We start from the raw sequence: 25,710 nt of genomic DNA, 5'->3' as shown, positions 1-25,710 counted from the left end.
GCTATCATCCGTTCACCTACAAAAGATCGATTATCTTTAATCAATTTCTAAATGCCTATAAATATTCAACGACGGAATCTGCTTTGGACTCAGAAATACAAATATTAACTAGCAGATTCTTAAACAGGAGTTATTCCATTACCACAATAAACCGAATTAGGGTACAGGCTAAGGATAGGATACAAAATACTACACCAATCAACAATAGTAATATCAAAAAATACTTTATTTCTGTCCCATATGTTGAACAGTGGCACAAACAGCTTAACAGATTCTTTAAAGATACCGAATTTAAAACTGTAGCTAGGCCAATACGGAAGTTACACACTATACTGAACAATCGCTCGGTTCTTTCCAGGTTCACAACACAAATTAATGACCTGGTATACAACATTTCTTGCGGTGATTGCGACTTGTCTTACCAAGGTTCGACGCGATTTTCTCTTAATATTTGTGTAAATCAACATGAAGCCTCAGTTCGTGCTTCTCGTTCAGCAGCATTAGAATTAGCCTTTCATGCCATTAACGAAAAACATACTTTTTTTATTTAACGAGGCCAAAATACTTAACGTTCAACGTAATTATATGCGACTATTAATTGCAGAAACCGTTGAAATTAAATTACACGAGAATTCTGTTAATGTTCGGCGGCCATATTTGATCTCCAATGCGTGGACCTTTTCGCGCATGCGCGAAGACAGATAATCACTATTTAAGTTTCAGGTTTAACCCAATTTGGTAATTTTCATTCCTGTGATCACGATATATGGCCGAAAAGCATTGTCAGCTTCAGGAAGGAAAATCGTTTTGAATATTTTCATTAGATTCTTTTAATTGTGTTAATTTGATTTTTAATTGTTTTAAATTGATTTGAATTGCGTTAAATTAATTATTTAATTATTTATATTTTACTCTAATGTACCGGTAATTTACTCTAATGTCGATTTTTTCGGTTTTTCCGTTTTAATTTCTGGATTGTATCATACGGAAGTGTTCATGTACTATATTGAAGTAAACTCCTCTTATTATTTTACTAATATTATTATCAACGCCGACCGGGCTAGCCAGGTGGGTAAAGTGCCTGCCTGGCAACCCAAAGGTCGCAGGTTCGAATCCCGCCTCGGGCTTGGATCAAAGTACTGCAAAAACTTTGGGAGGTGCACTATGGCCACAGAAGCCGATGCGCCAACAACTACCAAAAAAAAAAAAAAAAAAAAAAATTATCAACGTAGAACATATTGAGTATTACAGCTCTGATTCATACTATCTAATTGTTTTCTCCCTTACTTAATAAACTTTCTGTTAAGTAGTTCTACTTTCTTAAAAAGAGAGTACACTACTGATACACTGCCTTAGATTTAATATGCTTCTGAACTAACAGCATAACCCCCCTCCACCTTTATTGTCCTGTCTGTCCTTCCTGTATACATTGTACTCCCCATATTCAAATTTAACATGAACAGGTATCCTGTGTGTTATCAGACACTCAGCCTAAAACACTGATGGATCCAATATCTCTCTATTACAGAAGATTTAGGAGAAGTCCGGTTGGCCTGCCTCCCTAAAATCCACTCATGCACACCTTCTCGATGGTAAGCCCTGTTACGTCACTTAGGTGGCAACGAACGTGTAGAGTGGTTCTCTTCAAGACGCCTGGTCAGCGTGAAGAGGAAAAGACCAAACCCTCCATCAATGAGAGCACAACAATACAAATGGCCCTCAGTCCCCAGCAGCTTTCACTCTCCCTCTTACGGCAGCGAGAGGATCAGAGTGGAAGCAGAGAGTGCTAAGAATCTCTGGGTACGACCAGGCTGCCATGCACGGAAATTGAACTTGGCCTGTTATAACGTACGATCACTCATCGGTGAAGACAGGATATTAGAGCTGGAAAAGGAATTAGAAAATGTGAATTGGAATATCATCGGTTTGGCTGAAACAAGAAGAAGAAATGAATCACTTAAGTTCATCAAGTGGAAATCTGCTGTACACTAATGGAAACAGTGAAAGGAGTGAAGGTGGAGTTGGGTTTCTGGTCCATAAAGATTTTAAAAACAACATTTTGGAATTCAAAAGTACATCACCAAGGGTGTCAAGACTAATACTCAAGATTTCTAAGAGGTACAAGCTAAAGATTATAATGATTTATGCACCAACATCGAGCCATGATGATGAAGAGGTTGAAGAAATGTACACTGAAATTGAGAGTCTTCTAGATGAGCAGAAAACCCACTACACTATTATTATGGGGGACTTCAATGCTAAGGTTGGAAAAAGGCAAAACAGCGCAGAAAGAGGAACTATAGGAAATTTTGGAATTGGTGAAAGAAATAAAAGAGGTGAAAGACTTGTGGAATTTGCAGAATCTCAAGGAATGTCAGTAATGAACACTTTTTTCAAGAAAAGGGTGAACAGAAAGTGGACATGGAAGAGTCCAAATGGATTAACAACTAATGAAATCGACTTCATCCTCACTAACAGAAGATATATTGTGAATGATGTTACCGTCCTGAATAAGGTAAATGTTGGAAGTGATCACAGAATGGTAAGATGTACACTTGATATAGATGTAGGAAAGGAAAGGAAAGGAAAAAACTGATTCGAGTAAATAATACAAAGGTCTTTGAAATAACAGAGGAGGAGAAAAAGCAGTATGTACTGGAACTTAAGAACAAGTTTGAGCTTCTGCAGACTGCTCAGGACCAAGATATCGACGGGGAATATTACAACTTTCTGAAAGTGATAAAGCCCAAGAAACCTATAGGGAAACAGAAATCCAAAGAAGAAAAAATTAGTCAAGAAACACTTGTCGTGATGAACCAAAGACGACAAATGAAGAGCAAGAAAAACACTGACATGGAGAAAATTGAGTATACTGAGTTATGCAAAGCCATTAGAAAGAGACTCAGAGAGGACATAAGAAGATTTAACACAAGAAAAGTAGAACAAGCATTAAGGGAAAACAAAGGATTTAAATCAGCAGCCATGAGCAGTAATACAGAAAGACAAATGATACTGAAACTGAAGAATAGCGTTGGTGTACTTATAAACAGCAGAGAAGGCATAATTCAAATAGCAGAAGACTACTATAGAGAATTATACAAGGAGCGAGGGAATGATACCAGCAGTGGGGAAGATGGATTGCAAAGTAGCAACACATACGACATACCCGATATTCTTCCTGATGAGGTAGAACATGCATTGAAGAAAATGAAGAATCGGAAAACCCCGGGGGAAGATGAAGTTACTGTAGAGTTGTTAAAATTGGGAGGAAGAGACATAACAGAAAAACTGGCAAGGCTCTTCACAAAGTGCATTAGAAAAGGTGTGATGCCTAAGCAGTGGAATAATGCAATCATAGTTTTGCTGCATAAGAAAGGAGATAAATCAGAAATTGGAAATTATAGACCAATTAGCTTGTTATCCCATATCTACAAGTTGTTCACAAGGGTCATTACTAACAGATTAGAAAGAATACTTGATGAGAATCAACCGAAAGAGCAAGCTGGCTTTAGGACAGGATTCTCAACTATGGATCACCTTCACGTAATATCACAGCTAATGGAGAAAGCAAATGAATATAAAACACCATTATGCCTGGCATTTGTGGATTATGAAAAGGCATTTAACTCTATACAGCATAAGGCAATGTTTCAGGCACTGGAAAGACAAGGCATAGATACTCCATATATTATGATTTTGAAGAAAATATATGAGAGTGCTACATCCTTTATTAGACTAGACAAAGACAGTAGCAAATTTAAAATCGAGAAAGGAGTTTGACAAGGAGACACAATATCTCCGAAGCTGTTTACTGCTGCCCTTGAGGAAGCTTTCAGAAGATTAGACTGGTCGCAGAAAGGAGTCAATGTGAACGGAGAGTACCTAAACCATTTACGATTTGCAGATGACATTGTGGTCATAAGCCACGATCCCAAAGAATTAGAGGAAAATCTTAATCAGTTATGCACAGTTAGTAAGGATTTTGGACTAAAGATGAATATGGCTAAAACAAAAGTAATGATGAACAAGTATGCCATGGAAAGGGAAATAATGATTGAAGGAGCAGTAATTGAAAAGGTGGAGTCATATACTTATCTGGGACAAGTTATTAGCTGTAATAATGATAAATGGCTGGAAGTCAAGAGAAGAATAAATTTTGGATGGATAGCATTCAGGAAATATAGTCACATACTGAAGAGCAATATCCCAGTTTGTCTGAAACGTAAAATAATGAATCAATGTATACTCCCCACCATGACTTATGGAAGTGAAACTTGGGCACTCACCAAAAGAATGGAAGAGAACCTAAGAACTAGCTTCTCTTCCATTCGAAGAGAAGAATGGAACGAATTATATTGGGAATCAGACTGTTAGATAAGAAGAGAAACACATGGATTAGGCAGCAAACTCAAGTAAAGGACATTCTTATCAAAACTAAAGAACTAAAATGGTCTTGGGCAGGACACATAGCTCGAAGACATGATGACAGATGGACTAAGAAAATAACAGAATGGTACCCAAGAGGAGCTAGAAGAAAACCTGGAAGACAAAGGCGGAGATGGATAGATGAAATTCATGAGTTTTTGAGTAGTAAATGGATGGCCAGTGCTCAAAACAGAAAGAACTGGAAAGTTGCTGGAGAGGCCTTCATCCTGCAGTGGATTGAAAATGGCTGATGATGATGATGATGTCTGAGTGACACCACGCCTCTGCTGTTCCTACAATGTCTGCATTCAACGACTTAATCAGTACTTCAAATTCATCAAATTTATTTATAGTGCTCTTAGTATTAGTGTATGTCATCAGTACATCAGGCAAAGCAAGATGTACTGATGATACAATAATGATATAGTGGACATAAATTAGTAGCATCTTCTTTGGTAACAAATCTCAATTCTATAATTTTAAGTTCATTTGCTAATAACACTTCTCCGTTGCCTATTTTCATAAGAATTTTAGAATATGTACTATCGGACAGTCAAACAACTTGTACTAATTCATGAAATTTTAGTGAATGCCATAATTCTGGAGCAATCAATGAATTCTTCAGGCGTTTATATATAGGTGTAGTATGCACTGGAGGCAATTTCCTTAAATCTCCAATGAAGTATGAGTCTGCACACATTCCTGAACATCTGCATAGCACTGCTCGTACCTTGTTTACCCGCATGGATGCATTCGAGTTCCATTTGCGATAGGCATTTGGAGATTTCTAAAATAAGAATGGAGCTTTCTAATTGCGGTTATCTCCTGGTGTTCTGAATAGGTGCGAGTTACAAGCTTGTAATTTTGTCACCCAATCATATACTCCCCATGATAATGAGTTTATCTCTATTGCCTACATCCCTTATTGTCCAGGCACATTGGAACATCTTGTTAAAATTTTACGCTCCTACCATATACGGTGTATGAATTCCTCCTTTTTTTACTGAGCAGTTCCATATACCATATTACGTGTCCGGATTGCAGCATGTGTTTTGTTGGTGAGGCTGCCAGGAGGTTAAAAAATCATGCTTCAGAGCTTGAGGTGGGTCTCCTCACTGCTAACTTTGAATGCTCTCCTGTTGCTGAAAATTATTGGGTTGAGCAACATAACCTTGATCCCGATGCGACATTGAAACCATCGACTATTCGTGAGCACTGGCAGTGATTACGGCCAGTACTCATGGCTTGAGGCACTCCGCATAGTCAGCTGTAACCATACTAGGAGAGTTCACATACACCCCATTATGGAGGATGCCATTCTACAGTACGATGAGCACTGGAGCTGTGATTTTATTATCATGCCCAGTCGTCTTCTGTTATTTTACCCAATGTATATATATATATACTCAGTACACTATACACTAATTTGCTGATGAAGCAACACCTCACCCCTAAAGCTTGTATTTTATTGCTTTTTATTTATATATATTTTAATGCCTTTATTTCATTTTATATCTGTTTTAGTGCTTTATTCATGTATATATCTATTTATTTATTTATTTTAATAAAGTTTAACTTAAACTAGTCTGTCGGTCTTTACTAGAAATTATAGTGATACCTCATTCAATCTAAGCGAGGGCCCCCATCCAGACAGAAGAAATTAACACAACCCAGAGATAGGTGACACATTTATGATGTTACCTGGCCCCCGAAAGAATCCACCACAACCTCAGAATACAGGGTGACCACCCAGATGGAGTACACCCATAGACACAACCAGGTAGCCAGGATAATACATCAGAAGCTAGCGAGGAAATGCCAGTTAATTAAAGAACGGGTACTGTATTACAAGTACAAACCACAGCCTGTACTAGAGACACCAACCCACAAGCTGTGCTGGGAGCACACACTAATAATAGACAAGACAGCCCTGCACAACAGACCGGACATAACCCTCATGAAAAAGAAGGAAAATGCCACCTATCTGATTGGCATAGCAGTGCCAAATACTGGCATACTCAACAAGTAACACCCTTACCTCAGGGCCTCACATCCGGCGAGTATGGGCTTGGTGTACCTAGAATCCTGAATATCATCATTCTTCTCTTTCTTTGTGATTCCCTTCTACTTTTACTCTTGTTCCTCTCTCTCTCTCTCTCACTCTCGGGGTAACACAGATTTTATTTTTTTTTTGACTGGTGCAGCAAAAGCCTCAGGCTTTCTTGCACCATATTGGCTAAATATAATAATAATAACAATAATAATAATAATAATTTCAACCACTGGCATGATGCCAAAGAGCCCAGCAGCAATAGGCCTGACAGAGAACACCAACAACGAACTTCTTCAGATTTGCAATCCTCAACACCTATAGGATAGTCAGAGAGTTCCTCAACCAATAGTACTAATAGCCAGCATAACAAACACCCAGTGCACTTGCTATTAGTACCGGCCACAGGGTGGGAACCACTGTCAGGGGGGAAAAAAAGGTAATAATAATAAACCTACAATCCAGAAAGCTGTGATCCTGACTATCTGTGCAATAGGCAGAAAATTCTCCAACCAATAATAATAGCCAGATGTAACAGTCACTCCATGCACCTGGTACTAGTAACTGCTGCAAAATGGAAAAAATCCATAAGGAGAAGAAAGACTAATAATAATGCAGAATTTAAAAGTCCTAAACAAGACATACTTTAGATACAATAGTTTAATCTTGATTAACAAGAATAAATACCACATATATCAACTTCTAATCCTAAGTCTGGAAAATTATAGCTATATGCCAACAACTCCAATACAAACCAAAAAACCCTCCTTTTATATTTGTCCTATAATTTGTTCTTTTCCTAGGGTGTATGATGCAGAAGTGCTGGAGCTCAATGAAAATGTATCTTTTGTGCTATTACTACCACCTGTTGAAAGTGTATTTGCTGTTCCAGGACAGACAGATGAATTAACGTCAAGACAAGACTGCATTTTACTTCCTGTGCAGATCTTTGAGATAAGTATGTACAGTATAAATACATAAATAAAATATTTATTATGTCATATGCCATAATACATAATTTTTTTTTTAATCATACTAGTTATGCAACAAGGAATCACAATTACAATGTGTGGCTAAAGAATTAAAAATTAGTATAGATATGTTGTGAACGTATTTATAAACATTGGTTAATATTACATACTTGACATTTAAAAGAATTTTGCAGAATTACATCAGGTATCTGCAGATCTTGGGTTGAATCATTTACCATGACCTCTTATTTTATTCTAGTGAAAAGAAGCACTTTTTTTAATTGTATTATACAGGGATTAAAAGGAAACTGTACATGCAGGAGTAAAAATAGTGCAAATTTAAAAATTTGAAATGGTTAATTATATAAATAAGCTTCTATCTGAAAGTAACTCTACTCTTTCAGATAGAAACACTATTTGATTATTTTATTAGTACAGTGTTTTTCAAACTTACAATAATCGCTTGCCCCTTTTGAGAGTTTTGTCTTACCGGTATATTTCTTTTTGGGAAAGATAATTTGGAGATAGTTTTAATAATACTATTTTATCTGGACTAGAGCAAATATAGTACAATATACAGTATTCATTCATTAATATATAATAAAATTTATATATTATATATAGAAATAACAAGTAAAAAATGGAAGTAATAAATCGAGAAACATTCTGACAGGACAGCATAGATATACATGGTGGATTCGTACCAGTCTGAAATTAAAGTACGCATTAGCTAATAAAGAAAGTACATTTTTAATACTTACTATTTTGGTATTGAAATTGGCATTAATATGTATAAATTTAAATGAAGTTTAAATTATTATGTACCAAGCACTTTTTTTAACATTTTACATGACAACTTACAACATTTACTGAGTAATAAAAGATTCGGCAAAAGTTAACAAGATGCACTTTTTGAAAAGGGGATTTTTGAAATTTTCAGATGTGTGGTAAAATGTGTTGCTTGGGTCACTAAACACGTGCGCATGCACGCACACGCACACACACACGCACACGCACACACACACACACACACCAGATTCAATAAACTGAATTATTGTAGTTATAATAAGAGAAGAGTTTCAGGTTTTGATTCAATAAAGCAGCTGATTCAATTAACCAGTGATTCCTATAAGCAGAACCCGCTGTATTAAATTGTTTTCTGTAGCCAAAAAAACTATGATAAAGTAAAATAAAAAACAGAATTTTTTATTTTATAAATTCTGCCCTTTTCCTTTTAAAACACTTTGGTGTAACCTTTGGGGGGTATGTGTATCACACTTTGGGAAATACTGTATTAGTAGTTAATCTAAATGGTAAATAGAAGCTTTTAGACCTTAACTAAAATTTTAAGTCCCCCTGCTTGCATGTGGTTAAGCAATTTTTGTGTGTTATTGATAATGATTACAATGAGAATTTAAAGTTACATTTAGTTTTACATCTAGTTTTCTAAAGTTCTCACTAAGACCTTTTGAATTGTAATAAAGGTGGTCCACAAAGAGGAAACCTTTCTTTTTATCCTATTTTGTTCTTGTTACTAATCTCACTAATCTTAATATTTTGGCTACCATTGGCATTGCACCTGCTTCCCCATGGTAGGACTGGAAACCTGAGAGGAGAAATCCAGCAATTCCACCAACAGGATGGCAATTCCACCAACTGTGCAATTCCACCAACTGTGGTAGCACAGTTGGTGGAATTGCCATCCCCCCCAACAAAGGTGGAAAAGCCCCGATTTTGAATCCCGTTGATCATGTGAGGAATATTTATGGGACTTTTTCAAAGCATAGCTGAGTTGGTCTCAGGAAGCATTCATTTTTCACTTGAAAATTTGGGTTTTACATTGAGCAAACAGACAAATTGACCATAGATCCTAAAATCTTACAACAACCAACCAATCGGCTTAGTCACAAGGTGGCACTGCTCTCTCTCTCCCTCTCCAAAATATGGGAACGAACATCTTTTTCCCATATGCCTACCCATGTTTACTGCCATTGATCTATCTCTTCCCCCCCCTTCATTCTCACGAGAGGTTGAAAAAAATCCCTACAGGAGTGATCACTTGTGATATGTCGTTAGATTGCAAAAAGACCATGTCAACCATCAAGGATATCTCAGTAGAAGTTTGATAAGGCTGACTAGAATGCCTTGGGATATCTGGCACAGTTTGACATCATCGTTGCTTTTTTTCGTTTATCGTTGCTTTTTCATAGTGTGTAACAATATATGAAATTTAATAGAACTGAAAATTTAAAATATAATAAAATTAATTATCATTATGGACAAATGGTTAAATTTAGTTAAAAAAAAAAGACAAAACCGGGAAAAGAAGATGATGTGATGGATGCCGGAATATCAGGCCCCCAAGTGCTGAGTGAGTGACTATAGCGATTCCTGAGCGATTTTGAAAGCGTGGTTGATACTTAAAAGAGTGGTTGATAATAGTATAGCATCATTTTTATAAAGTTATTTAATTTTGCTCTTCTGAAGTACAGAAGTTAGCTCGCTTGACAGAAAGGCAGGACACCTTTCTTTTTCTATATATAGGACTAACTTATTAGTACATTAACAACTAATCTTTCCTTATCGCTTGGTCACTGGTGGCACTGCTCCTGCCTCCATATGGTGGGGCTGGAAACCTGAGAGAAGAAATCTACTCTCTGAGGGCTAAAAGGAGCAATGATGGACAACACAAAACAGTCCAGCTGCAGATCTTCTGATCCAGATCTAGATAGGCACAACCCAGATCATGATGATTTAAACACATCCCATGCTAAGAGACAAAAAAAAAGAAGGGATGGATTATTCTGCTCCTCTCTTTTTAATATTACATTCCTCCACAGAACCACAGAGTAAGCTGTCTCCATTTTTGATTCAGAAATGTCTTGAAAATGCGGCTGGCCCTCAAAAATGGTTTGCCGACTAAGATCTAGAGATTTATTAGTGGAGATCAATGAACACAGACATGATGAGAGACTCTTGGTTGGCCAACTAAGATTTGAAGATTTATTAATGGATAATAAATGGAGATGAATGAACACAGATATGATGAGAGACTCTTGAAGGCCCCGAGTGCCAAGTGATAGGGACCAAGCGATTTTTCTTAAGCGAATTCTAAAGTGATCCTTCCAAGTGATTTTGTTCTGTTTCATTTCTAGCCACTCTTTTATTCTCAGTTCATTGTAAGTGGTTCTTCACTTAGCAGATTTTAAGTAGAACCCAGGAAGGAAAATCACCTTTCTGTTTTAGGATATTTATCCATTTTCTCACTAACAAACTAATCTGCCAGCCGCTTGGTCACTAGGTGGCACTGCTCCTGCCTCCCCGTGGTGGGGCCGGAAACCTGAAAGGAAAAATAATCCTTTCAGGGCTAAAAGGAGCAACAATGGACTTGGCAAACCAGGCTTCTCCTGGAATTATGGATCAAACTGATCATAATCGGCAGCAAGATGATCCTCCATCTACTGCCAAAAGACAAAAGAAAGATGTGACCCAAACCATCTTGCCACTCTTTCTAATTGTCCATTCCCTATCAGACCAACCAGTTAGTAAACTTTCTCCCTTCGTTATACAAAGGTGTCTAGAACATATAGCTGGTCCACCGAAAATGGTTCGCCACTTGAAATCAGGTGACCTTCTGATAGAAATGACAAATCATCGACGTTCTGAGCTTCTTCTTGAAACCTTTGGAGGGATTCTCATCAAAGTCACTCCACATGCCACTTTAAATTCATCTAAAGGGGTTATTGTGGAATGGGACCTCCTAAACAGCTCTGAAGAAGAAATCGTACAAGAGCTACAAAACCAGAATGTCATACATGCCAAAAGAATCCTTATTAAAAAGGATGGAAACCTCATTCCAACCCGCACCATCATACTTACTTTCAGTACTCCAACTCTACCATCATCAGTCAAAGCCGGGTACCTGAATTGCCAGGTAAAGCCATACATCCCCAATCCAATAAGATGCTTCAAGTGTCAAAAATATGGCCATTCCCAAACAGTATGCAGAGGACAAGCTATTTGTGCCACTTGTGGCTCAAAAGAACATACCTGTAAAGAATGCAATACACAGTCTCCTCGCTGCCCAAACTGCAAAGGAGACCACCCTGCCTATTCCAGAGACTGTAATATATGGAAAAGAGAAAAGCAAGTTCAAAAATATAAAACTGAACATAAGATAACATATGGAGAAGCCAAAAAAGCAGATACCACTATTTCCAGCAGTGAGATCATATGCAGCAGCAACAGCAGCAACTACAGTGCAGAAAACAAAGGTAACTGCAATACAGACTGACATCACAGTCCCACCTAACATCTCAATAGCAGATTGGGCATGTAATCTTCTTTTACAAACAAAACAAAAAGTTGACCAGGCAATGAATACACCCATTATAATCTCACCAGATGCTGAAGATCCAACACCGACACAAATCCCACCAAACCTGTTGAAAAAACACAAAAAAATACTGACACTATGGAAATTGATGAAAAGGAGACAGAAAATGAACCAGTTCTGGAACTTTATGCAAATGATGACATGGACAGTGGTGGCCGACCAAGCTTCCCCAGAAAAGAAAAAATTAAAACAGATCGATTAAAACAAGCAGCTCATCGTAAGTCATGCTAAACCCAAATAATGCGTACACTTCTACAATGGAATTGTCGTGGCATTATTCGAAGTAATCTAAGCGATATCAAAGGTCTAATTTCCGTATATGCTCCTGCAAGTATCTGTTTGCAAGAAACAAACAACCTAACTCCGCACATAAGTATTTCAATCAAGAACTACAATGTATATAGGCAAGATCGTAAAACCAATACAGGTCATGGAGGAGTCGCCATTCTTGTTGACTCTAATATTCCATCCAAGCATATTCAGCTACAAACAGCCCTTGAAGCAGTTGCAGTACGCATCGTGACTGGAATTACCTTGACTATGATTTCACTCTACCTTCTATCTAATCGCGCGTATACACTGCAAGAATTTGAGGATTTAATTGAACAATTACCATCTCCTTTTTGTTTGATGGGGGACCTTAATGGGCATCATATCATCTGGGGATCACTTCATACAGACAAAAGAGGACAGATGATTGAAAAACTTATAAATAATAGGAACCTAACACTCTTAAACACAAGTACTCACACCCATGTCCACTTACCAACAGGGACTACCTCTGCAATTGATCTCACCATCTGTTCCCCAGCTCTCTTTCCTCTCCTTGACTGGTCTGTTTCCGATGATCCCTATAACAGTGATCATTACCCAGTTGTTTGTCACCTACTAGCAAATGATGTACAGCAACCTATAAGAGGTATAAAATGGAAATTTTGCAAAGCAAACTGGGAAAAATACCAATATGCTGCTTCTTTAGATGAGAAAATCATAAGACATACTGATATCAATAATGCTGTTACTCATATCACAAATCAAATAATTTCTGCAGCAAACATTGCAATACCAAAGACAGCTAACCAGTCTCATAAACATTACAAGCAGTGGTGGAATGAAGAATGCTTGGAAGCAAAGAAATAAAAAAATAAGGCTTGGAATCAATTCAGAAAGTATCCCACCACCACTAATCTCATAAAATATAAGAAAACCAGAGCAAAAGCACGCTATATACACTGGAAATCTCAGAAAGAATCCTGGATATCTTTTGCAAGCAAAATTAATAGAAATACGGACAGCAGAATAATATGGAATAAAATTAGACAAATTTCAGGCAAATATACAACCGTCCCTAAACCGATCATAAGCTGGAAAGATCATGACATAACTGAACCAGAAAAAATTGCAAATCTACTAGGAGAAACATTTGAGGAATTGTCAGCAACAACGTCATACAGACCAATCTTTCAAACATATAAAGCTCAAATCGAAAAATACAAAATTCATTTCCATGCAGCTCATGAGATTTCATACAACCAATCCTTCACTATAAATGAATTGCATAAAGCCCTAGCCAAATCTAAAGAAAGTGCAGCAGGTCCGGATGGAATCCACTATCAAATGATTAAACAACTCCTTAAAAATTCTTTATGCATGCTGTTACTGCTATATAATAGGATATACCTTGAGGATACATATCCAGACCCTTGGCGACATTCGTTTGTACTGGCCTTTCCAAAACCTGGGAAGGACCATTCAAATCCACATAATTATCGTCCCATCGCGCTCACTAGCTGTCTAGGTAAAATTTTATAAAAAATGGTGAATGATCGGTTAACATGGTTTCTTGACTTCCATAACCTCCTTAGTCCTAGTCAATATGGTTTTCAGAAAAATAGATCAACAATAGACATAATGACAAAAGCTGAATCAAATATTCGCAATGCCTTTCTCCGAAACGAACACCTTGTAATGATATGGCTTGATATAGAAAAGGCGTTCGGTACTACGTGGAGATATGGTATCCTTCATGAATTGCACAAATTAGGTTTTCGAGGCCATTTACCGAAGTTACTTCAGAATTTCATGATTAAAAGAACTTTTCAAGTCCGCTACCATCGTATTCTGTCTCTAATATACAATCAAGAACAGGGGGTCCCCCAAGGCTCAGTCCTCAGTGCAACCCTTTTTGCTATCAAAATAAACCCTGTAACAGAAATTATTCCAGCAACAGTTGAAACCTACCTATATGCCGACGACCTCACAATATCATGTCACTCACAGAATATGCGGACAATCGAGAGGCAGCTCCAATGTGCTATTAACAAAATAGAGTCCTGGTCCGTCTATAATGGATGTCGAATCTCGGTACAAAAGACAGTGGCAATACACTTCTGCAGAAAACGAAAGATGCATCCTGATCCAGAACTAAGGATAAGCAATCAACAAATTCCACTCAAACGGAGTATCCAGCTACTAGGACTAATCATGGATCAAAAATTAAATTTCCTAGAACACATAAAATATCTACGTACAATGTGCTTAAAGAAATTAAACATTCTACGAGCTGTATCAGCCATGACATGGGGAGCTGATCGTTATTCACTTTTGCATGTTTATTGTGCAATGATAAGATCTAAATTAGATTATGGTTCTTCCATTTACTCCTCAGCTAGGAAAAGTGTGTTGAACTGGTTAGATCCAATTCATCAGAAATATACAATGCATTACATGTTGTTTCAGGAGCCTTCCGTACCTCACATGTGTATAGTCTATACACAGAGATCCATGAACTCCCACTCAGTCTTCGTAGACAAGTTCTTCTTATGAACTATGCTGCGAAAGTTCAAAGCCTTCCTGGACATCCAACATGGCAATATCTGTATAAACCGAAATGGGAAAATTTATATACGAACAAACCTAATATATGCAAACCTGCAGGCATCCGACTGAAAGAAATATTCTCACAATTGAACTTAAGTATAGATAAAATCTACCAAGATACCCCCACAGCCCTTCCACTGTGGAAAATCAGTTCAGTTGACTGTGACATGGTCCTCATAAAATGGAAACAGAACAATATCCCAAGTCAACATATAAAACAGCTTCATTCCTCTTATGTAATGCAATTCTCATCTGTACACTGATGGATCCAAGACGGCCACACACGTTGGTGCCGCTGTTGTATTGCCAAACAGCATAATCTCACAGTCTCTTCCAATAGAGTGCAGTATCTTTAGTGCCGAATTGTTTGCAATAAGTCTCGCCCTAGATCACATTGCCAAAACTTCCCTCGTAAAAAGTATCATTTTCACAGACTCATTAAGTGCAATATATGCTTTACAGACAGAAGATCATCCATCTCATCCGTATGTAAGAAAAATTCTTTGGAGGGATATTACGAGGGTAGTGGAATGAGTAGCCCTAGGCAGTTTGGCTTTCGGAGGGGCAGATCTACTGAAGATGCTATGGTTAAAATGATGTCATATGTACAAGAGACTTCAGAAAATTATGTCCTGGGTATATTTCGACTTTAAGAGGGCATTTGATTTTATGTGGTGGCCGAGCTTTCTAGCAAAAATGAGAAAAATTAAGTGTACTGGGCAATTCTATGGAGTTTCAAAAGGTTATTTTAAAGATAAGAAAGTTACATTGTAACAAAATATGGGAAAGTTACTCATGCAGTAACAAGAGATGCTCCACAAGGTTTAATCATAGGTCCCTATAATTGAAATATTGTATCAGATGAGCTACTGGTTCAGGAGTGGGTAGGATGTGAACCAGTAGCATATGCTGATGATTTGTTAATAACGGTGTTGGGAAAGTCTAGAAAAGAATTGGAGGAAAGAATTAAGAGAGCTATGGGACAAGTGGTAAAATGGGCTGAGGTCCATAAAATGGAGATATCTATGAATAAAACTCACATGGTTCTGCTCAAAGGGAAGCGCAGTGAAAGAAGAAGGCAGACTGCAAAAATATTTGGTATGTCAATAGCATATGCCCCCTTGGTCAAGTACATAGGAGTTTATGTGGATGAAAGGATGTCCTTTTTGCCTCACGTGCAAAAATTAAGAGATAAAGTAAGGATGATTTATTTAAAAATTAGGAAAGTCACAAGGGTAGAATGGGGAGTGAAAGGCAAGTTCTTAGACCTCCTCTATAAATGTATATTTGTACTAATTGTGACATATGCATGTAGGGCTCGGGGACATAGAGTGACTAATAGACATGTTAAAAGAAATCTTATTGCAGCACAGAGATTTGCCCTTCTGGCGGTGACTTGGTCCTGCAGAACCATTTCAAATGATTCTCTACAAGTTATTGTGGGAAAGGAACCAGTGTATCTGGTTATACTTAAAAGGACAATGGAATACGCGATTAAGAATAATAAGAGAATAGAACTTATGGGAATAAAATCTTGTAGAGAAGAGTGAAGAGAGTAGTAGTAGTAGTAGTGGCATGTGATGCAAGAAAGCAAGTGTATGAGCTTATGGCATCAGCCAAAAAAAAAAAAAAAAAAAAAAAAATCACACCATTCCCTCCAAATGCCTGTCCAGCTCCTTAAATTTATTTAACCTATCAACTTCCACAACGACAGATGGAAGTTTGTTCCAGCAATTAACCACCCGCTGGCTAAAGGCAAATTTCCGTACATCTATTCTACATCTGTCTTTTCTTAATTTGAATTTATGCCCCCTTAGGCTCGTAATCTGAACAAGTGTAAGGATCCCATTAGAATTCAGCGTGCTCAACCCATTCAAGGCCTTATACACTTCAATCAGATCACCGTGCAGGTGCCTAGTCTCCAGCCACTGCAATTTGCAGAACTTAAGCCTCTCTTGGTAAGAGAATCCCTTCATTCCCCTCACCAATCTTGTTGCTCTTCTCTGTACACGTTCAAGTAAATCTACGTCCTTCCTAAAATGAGGCCTCCAGACCTGTACGCAGTACTCAAGGCGTGGCCTGACCATTGCCTTATACAGAGGGATAATCACCTCCTTTTCCCTGCTAGCAAAATTCCTATATATCATTGACAAAACCCCATGATCTGCCCTGGCAGCCTGTCTGCATTGCTCAGAAAACTTCATATCTGGCTGCACAATTACTCCCAGGTCTTTTTCATTTTCTACCACCTTAAGTGTAGTACCACACAGTTAGTACGTTTCTCTGGGGTTACTTGTACCCATATGCAGTACTTTGCATTTGTCAAGGTTAAACTTCAGTTGCCACTTCTTAGCCCATCTGCCCAAATTATCTAGATCCTGTTGCAGTAGCACACTGCCATTACTGTCATTGGCAGAGTATGGAAGACAGGATTTGAAAGTAGAAAAGAAAAGGTTACAGCACGATATTATTATTATTAGCCATATGGTGCAAGGAAGCCTGAGGCTTATGCTGAACCAGAAAAAAAAATTCCCAAGTTACTTTGAGAAAGAGAGAGTCAGAAGTAGAAAGGAATTACCAAGAAAGAGAAGAATGATGATATCCAGCTCTGGACCCTGGGTGTGCCAAGCCCATACTCACTAGATGTGAGTCCCTGGGGTGGTATAGACAATATGGCAGGAAAGATGGAGCGGTTCTGCTAAGGGGCGTGTTACCTTTGCCTTTCTGTCTGGGGTGAAAACTGTGAAAGAGATTTCATCTTGGTCTGGTCTGGGAATGTTCCAATGTTAGTAACTGGACATGGGTTAAAAAAAAGACCAGCAGAGCTTGGTGTAGAAGAAAATCCACTGTGTATTTGTGGGATGGTAGAGGATACAGAGCATATTTTATGGCAATGTGTAAGATATGATATAGCAAGGAATATGTTAATTAGGCAGATTGGCTCCGACTCATACTCCTGGAGTGACTTGTTTAAGAATAGAGAATGGAATGAAGCTTTTGCTGAGTTCTCTAGAGAAGTAAACAGGATTAGATAATCGTAAAAATTTGTATATATGTAAATAGTGTTTTTATGGAGTTGAAATTGGAGTTTATTAATTTTATAGTTTATAGTTGTATAAAAAGGAAATGTTGAAAAAAGTATAAAATACAAAAAATATATTGATGAATTTTAATGTTTAGAGTTTTTTTAATTTTGGTTGGAACAAGAATCACAATTTATAGAAGTTTGCCTTTGAAGTTTAAAGTTTAATTGAGTTCTAGATAGTGGAGATCTATCTCTTCGGGGCAGGGGCAGTAACATATCCTCAATGTTTGCTTTATCATATGGAGGATATGACTAAGGATCAAAAGATTACAATTGATAGGATAGAGGAATAAAGCGCAGATGAGCTTATTGCTCAGGAAGCGCAGGTACAAGTAGGTGTTAGGATAGTGTTGATGATGATGCATGTTGAGTAACTTGTATGGTATTCCACCATAGGTTGAAAACTTTAGCAGAGTCTCAGGATGTTTACGATTTTATTACAGATACATTTTCTAAGCATTTCTGTATGAGATGTGGAGAGAACTTATACAAGTAGTTCCCGACTTTACAAGTTAATCTGTTCCTAGCGTGCACTCTTAAAGTGGGAATTTATTTCTCATAGATGTAACGTTAAAAACAAGATGAAATTCAACCATAGTAATGTTTAATAAAGGTCAACAAAACAATAGTTTATGCTTAAACAATGATTTATTTATCAAAAGAAATGAAAACATAATCTTTAAAACCAAGAAAATTATAATAACAAAGAAATTATTTATGTCATACAAATGTTAAAGGATGTTTACTCTTCATCATCACCTTTGTTGGTTTATTGGAAGCACAAGGAGTCGTCGTCTTCATCAGATTTGCTTCAAGGTTTGTTTGTTTATAAGACAGTCTTCTCTTTTCTTTATAAATTTCGCAATGGCATGCATAAGCATTTTTTAAATCTGTAGCAAATTTTCTAGTGCGCTTGAAATTTGAATCTTTTGACTTGAAAATCTCAATTACTTTTTCTATGTGTTAAAAAAACTGCATAAAATTACTTGAGAGTGAAGGAAGAAGCAGGAATTTCAGCTTAATTCTTCTTTCTCAGCTTCTTCACATTTTGCCATTTCAAGGAGGTCTTCGTTTGTGATCTCTCCATTGGTTGCTTGAAGCAGATCAGTGACGTCAATTGTAGAAATCTCAAGCTGCAATTTTAACAACTGCTTCTGTTTCATTTTATAAGATCACTGCTGTTTGCTTATGATTTCATATTTTGTTTTCAATGAAATATGACAAGATAGCGAAAATGAAGAGCAACACACTCTTTGTAACGTCAGCGTGGTAACTGCTTTATGTGAGTCAGTGAAATGCTCTCATCTGCCTGAACGCAGTGTAGTAGAGGCAACCCCCGTATAACACAGTACCTCCACAACACGGTTTCACTCTAACACGATTGATAAATTTTGGCAATCCTCGCACAACACGGTATTTATATAGCATGGTTTCGCTCTAACACGTTTAGAGAATTTTGGCAAATCTCGCATAACAGGGTATTTTTGAGCCTTTGTGTGGGTTAAACCCTGCTATTACTGTATGTTGGATATAATTTTTCAACATTTCCACAATTTTTGAATCCCCACTGTTGAATTACTAGTCAAAAAATAAAAAAATAAAAATTATTGAGAAATCCCTGTATATCGTTTTGTTGGGAAATCTCCGTTATGTTCTGGGCTATTGTACACGGGTGTGTTAAGTTGTTGAACTTGTGTAAAAATCTAGATTTCAAAGTTTTATTATTATTGGATAGCACACCAGGCCATCCAAAAGATTTAAGCCATCTAAACGTTGAAGTTATGTTTCCACCACCAGAGTTGTACTAGGTCAATATAACTTCTTTCATTCAGCCATTAGATCAAGGCATTATATCTACCTTTAAAACTCACTATATCACAAAATCCTTATAACAGATTTTGGAAAATAATTGATTTCGAATCAATTATTTTCCAATATTGAAGTAATGGAGGCATGGAAACATTTCTCAATTGTGGACTGTATTAGAATCATAGCTTTATCGCTCAAAGAAGTAAAACTGTCAACATTAAATGCATGTGGAAAAATGTATGGCCAGAGTCAGTTCATTCAAGAAATATGGTCAAACCGGCAGAAAACGGAATCGGTGCAGTTGTAGAACTCGCTACATCGGTAGGAAGGAACATTTTGATGATATGACTACTGCAGCCCCTCATGGGTAGCACAGTTGATGGAATCGCCCTCCTCCTCTCCACACTGGGTGGAAAATATCTGAGTTTGAATCTCATCGATGATGGGGATGAAATTTTTATGGGTCTTTTTCACAACATGGCTAAGTTAGTTGGGCTCAGGCGAGGATAGCATGGTTTTTTCTCCCAGAAACTTGGGTTTTTCATAAATCAAAACAGAAAATCAATCTTGGGACACGCAATTTATAGACAATATTACTCTGTGTGTATTGTCTATAAAGTGCATGTCCCAAGATCGATTTTCTCTTTTGCTGGATGAAAAATCCGAGGCCTTAGTCGCTGATGCTCCTAAAAAAAATAAACAAAGTTATGATTACTGAAGACGTTCAAGAACTACTGGTAGAAAAAGAGGCTAGCAAAGCATATTTGATGGAAATGGCATCGGAGGTAGGTAAAACCAATTCAGTGGAATTCAGTGCAGATGACAATTCTAAACTTTCAAATTTTACACTAAAAGCATACGTGAAGACATAAATTTAGCCGATCAATTAAAATATTATGTTTTGAATGCAGATTCTTGAATGAAAGGTGCCAGGGTTCAAAAGGAAGCTTCAAAAATGCTTAGTTCTATACGATGAAATTCACAAAGATTTATCAAGCGAAAGCAAACAAAACCAGATTACTGATATTTTAAACAGAGCAGGAGATACATGAAATCTAGAATGGTGTATTTTTGTTAGTTTTATTAATACTTTATTAACAAAATAGTGTATTTTTGTTAGCTTTTGGAACCTAACCCCCCCCCCCCTTTTTGTCCTTTTTCTTAGTCCCATATAACATAGTTTTACACAACACGACATTTTATAGGAACCTATCTACCATGTTATATAAGGGTTATATATCTGTGCTGTATTTGTACAGCTACACGGGTGGTGGCTTGAAATACTGTATTTATCAATGTTTAGCATTTATTTATGCTAATTAATGCAATTAATTAATGTTTACATTGCAATTAATGTTCATATTTTTGATTTTGCTGATACCTGAAAAAAGAACTCGAAACCTGGGAACCCATAAAGTGAAAACTTGTAAAGTGGGAATTGCCTGTACGTCTATCTGATAGTGAATGCAAGATAAGAAATAATGTTATTCCTGTTTCTGTTTATCTGTACACAGTCTTTTATGAACATAGTGGAGCACAATTGTAATATTCCATGATTTGTGCCTTTTTGACATGGAGATATTCTGTATGCACATGTGAGGGAGGAGCAGTGCCACTATGAGGCCCAGTGGTTGAAAGAAATAGTTGGTTAGTAAAGTTAATAATAGCTGTATAATGAAAAGAAAGGCAAATTTCCTTTGTGTTATAACTTGTGACTTTAAGTATAGACTACTTTAAGTACCTCTTTAGTGGAAAGGTAATCTTTTCTAGATAACTATATAAATTTCACTGTAATTGTTTGTCCTCAAATTCACTTGGGTGCTTGGGGCCTCCTATGCTGGATGACTGTTTTGAACATTCGAAAAAAAATTCACTAGCTATTTCCAACATCCAGCAATTACATGCAGTTCATTCCATGGGCACCGGCAGGATATTTTGCAAGGTGTTGCACTACCCCAGGGCTCACATCTGGTGAGTATAGGCTTGGCAAACCAAGGGTCCTGAGCTGGATATCATCATTCTTCTCTTTCTTGCTTTCTTGGTGATTCCCTTCTACTTCTGACTCTCTCTCAGGGTAATGCAGATATTTTTATTTCTTTTTCGCTGGTGCAGCTTAAGCGTCAGGCTTCTTCACACCATATGGCTAATAATAATAATAATAATGGGAACAAATTTTTTGTTCACCAAATTTTCGAATGCATGCAATATTAATTAAGTCAAGTTTGTCTGATTTACACCTATAGCTGAGCCAATGTTTTGTGATCAGCGGGAGAAAATACTTGAATTAATTTTTTTTTCGTAGAATTTGTACAGGTGGGCCTCAATTAATGTGATTAATTCATCCCGCGAGCGCATCGTGCAAAACAGAAACGCGTTAATCGAATATCATAACCAATAGGAAAAATTATAATTGGTCCTTGACCTTCTGGAATGTCCATAAAGAATTTTAAAAATACCTTTTAAATAACTTTTTTTAACTGTATATAATGTAAAATATAATGAAAATAATTATGGAATTAAATGTTTATTGCATAAAACAGCGGTTCTTAAACTGTGCGCCGCAGAATATTTTAAATTTTCGAGGGAAACACAGCGATACTCGACATCTGTCGGACACTGCGCGAACTACTAGCCCGAAGTAGTTCACAGTTTCGGCATTTCTTATTAAGTTGTTTGGACTTAACTACTAAACGACACTGTTAGGTATTTCTTTTGGTATGGGTGCGCCTTGAAAAAATTACTGTGACATTAAAGGCGCCGTGAACTGAGAAACTTTGGGAACCTCTGACATAAAATACACAATGAAGAAATTACTGTTGCGGAAATATTTCAACAGTGTTGACTTTCTCTTTTCATCAATCAATTTCCGATAGCCTACAACAATCTTCTCTGGGCCCTGGCGAAATAAATATCGCAGAAAACATCAATCCTTTTGTTTGAGGTTCTATGCGATACGAAAGATTTCATCTAATTCTTTTACCGTTATCGCCTTCGCGGTAACATTTTCATCTGGCTCATTTAAAAATTTGAATTTTTAAATGCAAGTCTGCATTGACTTTATTAGCAGGAGACAAACACGTCTTCTTCCGATGGTTGATGGAACACACCGAGGCGGGCAGCAGGCAAACGTTTGTTTATTGACCGTACGACTCATGGTAAGCTTAACGCTTACCACGATTCAAATCTTTTTCAACTATCGCATAAAAAAAAACAGATCGCGTTAACTGGAAATTTGCATCGTGTAAAGTGAAAAGTGGTATCATTTTTCAAATAGTGTTAACTGAATATCGCGTTAATCAAACTCGCGTTATGCAAGGCCTAGCTGTATTATTTTAATGTTTCCATAAATTAGCAAAAATATTAAAAATTGTGTTTTACTTCAAAATCCAAAGGTGGTGCACTTACACCACCTTGCATAATTCTGCCAGTGCTCATGGCCTCATTCTATATGCAAATCCAAGAATATCAAATTTATACTGATGACTCAAAAACAACAGATGCTACTGTTAGAGCAGCAGTGTCTCGTACATTACACATTGCTATTTCTCTTATGATTTTTTTTTTTATGAAAACCCCAAACACGAGAGGTATTAGGCTTCTCTTATGATTGAATGTAGTCTTTACGCTGTTGCACTATACACCATCAAACTAGTACTTCAACTTGTTAACAACTTGGGCATTAGCATTAGTAGAGGCATATGATGCAAGAAAGCAAGCTTATTCAGCATCAGCCAAAAAAAAAAAAAAAAAAAAAACACAACCACTACTCACAGACATCTCACAGACCTTAATACACACACTCTATGAGTGCGATATCTGTTGTCATAAACAGCTCTTTGATTGGATATCCAATACTGAAAGAAATTTGATCCCGTTTATGGGACTGCAAAACAACTAAGAACCAGTCATTCAAGTTAGGTTGGATCTCTGGACATTCAGGTATCCTAGGGAATGAACTGGCAGACAAAGCTGGGAAACACACATCCTGCTCAAATACAGCAGAATTATTGACACCATGATTATAAAATAATAATACAAAAAATGTGTAAAGATAAATGGCATGAAATCTATCAGACACGTTAAACTTTTCCAGACTAAACAAAGACCACAACTATGGCAGCCTAGTTTCAGAACCATTCAAGAGGAAGAGGTTATATTATCAAGAACACATATTGCTCATACACATTTGACTCATTTTATGTGTGAACAGGAGACAATCCTCCCCAATACATGTATTGTAACATGCAACTCGGTTAAACATATCCTCCAATGTAGTTATCATCATGATATTCGAGGAGCAATTCTACAATTCCTGTCAAAGTAAGAGGAGCCACTGAGAGTATCATATCTAATAAGAAATGATGCTAACCTAAATGATTTTTTGAGTTTTTTTGAGCAGACCAAATATATAATAGATTATAGATTAGCATAATCATCAAAATGTTCTCCTGCAGCACAGGCAAACTTTAATAGGCACATTTTGGCATTAATAGCCCTTGTGCTGATAAATGCATATACCAATCAACTGAACACAAGGATAGGATTACAGGGGAGGAATATTTAAAAGCTGCTGAAGAGACTAGCTTAATATCAAATATATTAATATCAAAGGTAAGTGCAACGTTACATATTTCGATGGAAAACTATATATCTAAATACACCGAGACCAAGGCAGTTTTAATTAATGTATTATCTTATAGGAATGCATCTGTGGTGTTGAACAAACTCTTCCTGTACAGTATTTATAAATTTGCTATTCTGAAAAAGTCACAACCACCTAATTTCTCTGTAAATAAGTTAAAATTCATATAATTTTTATTTTTCCTCCAGTTCATATGACTACCTATGAAGCAACTTTCATTGCTCGCTACTCCCGACTCTCCTCCATCCTTGAGATTGACACCATGGCAGCTCAACATGCTCATAGAGAGGTAGGTGCTTAATTTAATTGTGTATGGAGTTCTTAATTACATGAGCCATAATAACTGAAGCAGTGTTTTTAGTTTAGAGTCACAAAATTCTTGTGCTTTTATTAGTGAGGCAAAAATGAATAACTAGGTTAAACATGCATTGGTACTGTTAGATCACTCATATGAGCTAGTTAATTTTACATTCTTGCATACTAATAAAACACCCATACTAAAACATATGATCACAGAATGGTAAGATGTACACTTGCTATAGATGTAGGAAAGGAAAGGAAAAAACTGACTCGAGTAAATAATACAAAGGTCTTTGAAATAACAGAGGAGGAGAAAAAGCAGTATGTACTGGAACTTAAGAACAAGTTTGAGCTTCTGCAGACTGCTCAGGACCAAGATATCGACGAGGAATATTACAACTTTCTGAAAGTGATAAAGCCCAAGAAACCTATAGGGAAACAGAAATCCAAAGAAGAAAAAATTAGTCAAGAAACACTTGTCATGATGAACCAAAGACGACAAATGAAGAGCAAGAAAAACACTGACAGGGAGAAAATTGAGTATACTGAGTTATGCAAAGCCATTAGAAAGAGACTCAGAGAGGACATAAGAAGATTTAACACAAGAAAAGTAGAACAAGCATTAAGGGAAAACAAAGGATTTAAATCAGCAGCCATGAGCAGTACTACAGAAAGACAAATGATACTGAAACTGAAGAATAGCGATGGTGTACTTATAAACAGCAGAGAAGGCATAATTCAAATAGCAGAAGACTACTATAGAGAATTATACAAGGAGCGAGGGAATGATACCAGCAGTGAGGAAGATGGATTGCAAAGTAGCAACACATACGACATACCCGATATTCTTCCTGATGAGGTAGAACATGCATTGAAGAAAATGAAGAATCGGAAAGCCCCGGGGGAAGATGAAGTTACTGTAGAGTTGTTAAAATTGGGAGGAAGAGACATAACACAAAAACTGGCAAGGCTCTTCACAAAGTGCATTAGAAAAGGTGTGATGCCTAAGCAGTGGAATAATGCAATCATAGTTTTGCTGCATAAGAAAGGAGATAAATCAGAAATTGGAAATTATAGACCAATTAGCTTGTTATCCCATATCTACAAGTTGTTCACAAGGGTCATTACTAACAGATTAGAAAGAATACTTGA

General features: G+C 36.9%; 1 protein-coding gene across 1 annotated transcript in view; it reads left to right on the top strand.

The window, feature by feature from the left end:
- Positions 1-25,710, top strand: part of LOC150083126 (ankyrin repeat and fibronectin type-III domain-containing protein 1-like) — a 558,629-nt gene that overhangs the window by 488,798 nt on the left and 44,121 nt on the right. The window contains exons 23-24 of the mRNA XM_090378398.1: positions 7,279-7,433; positions 24,447-24,547. Coding sequence (XP_090234524.1) covers positions 7,279-7,433; positions 24,447-24,547 — 256 coding nt within the window. The remainder of the gene's footprint in view (positions 1-7,278; positions 7,434-24,446; positions 24,548-25,710) is intronic.

Source organism: Mastigoproctus giganteus, chromosome 7 (genome assembly GCF_048544385.1).
Source record: "Mastigoproctus giganteus isolate SK-2022 chromosome 7, ASM4854438v1, whole genome shotgun sequence".
In the NCBI taxonomy this organism is placed as follows: Eukaryota; Metazoa; Arthropoda; class Arachnida; order Uropygi; family Thelyphonidae; genus Mastigoproctus; species Mastigoproctus giganteus.
Note: the sequence above shows the minus strand (reverse complement) of the source record. Positions and strands in the feature narration are given on the sequence as shown.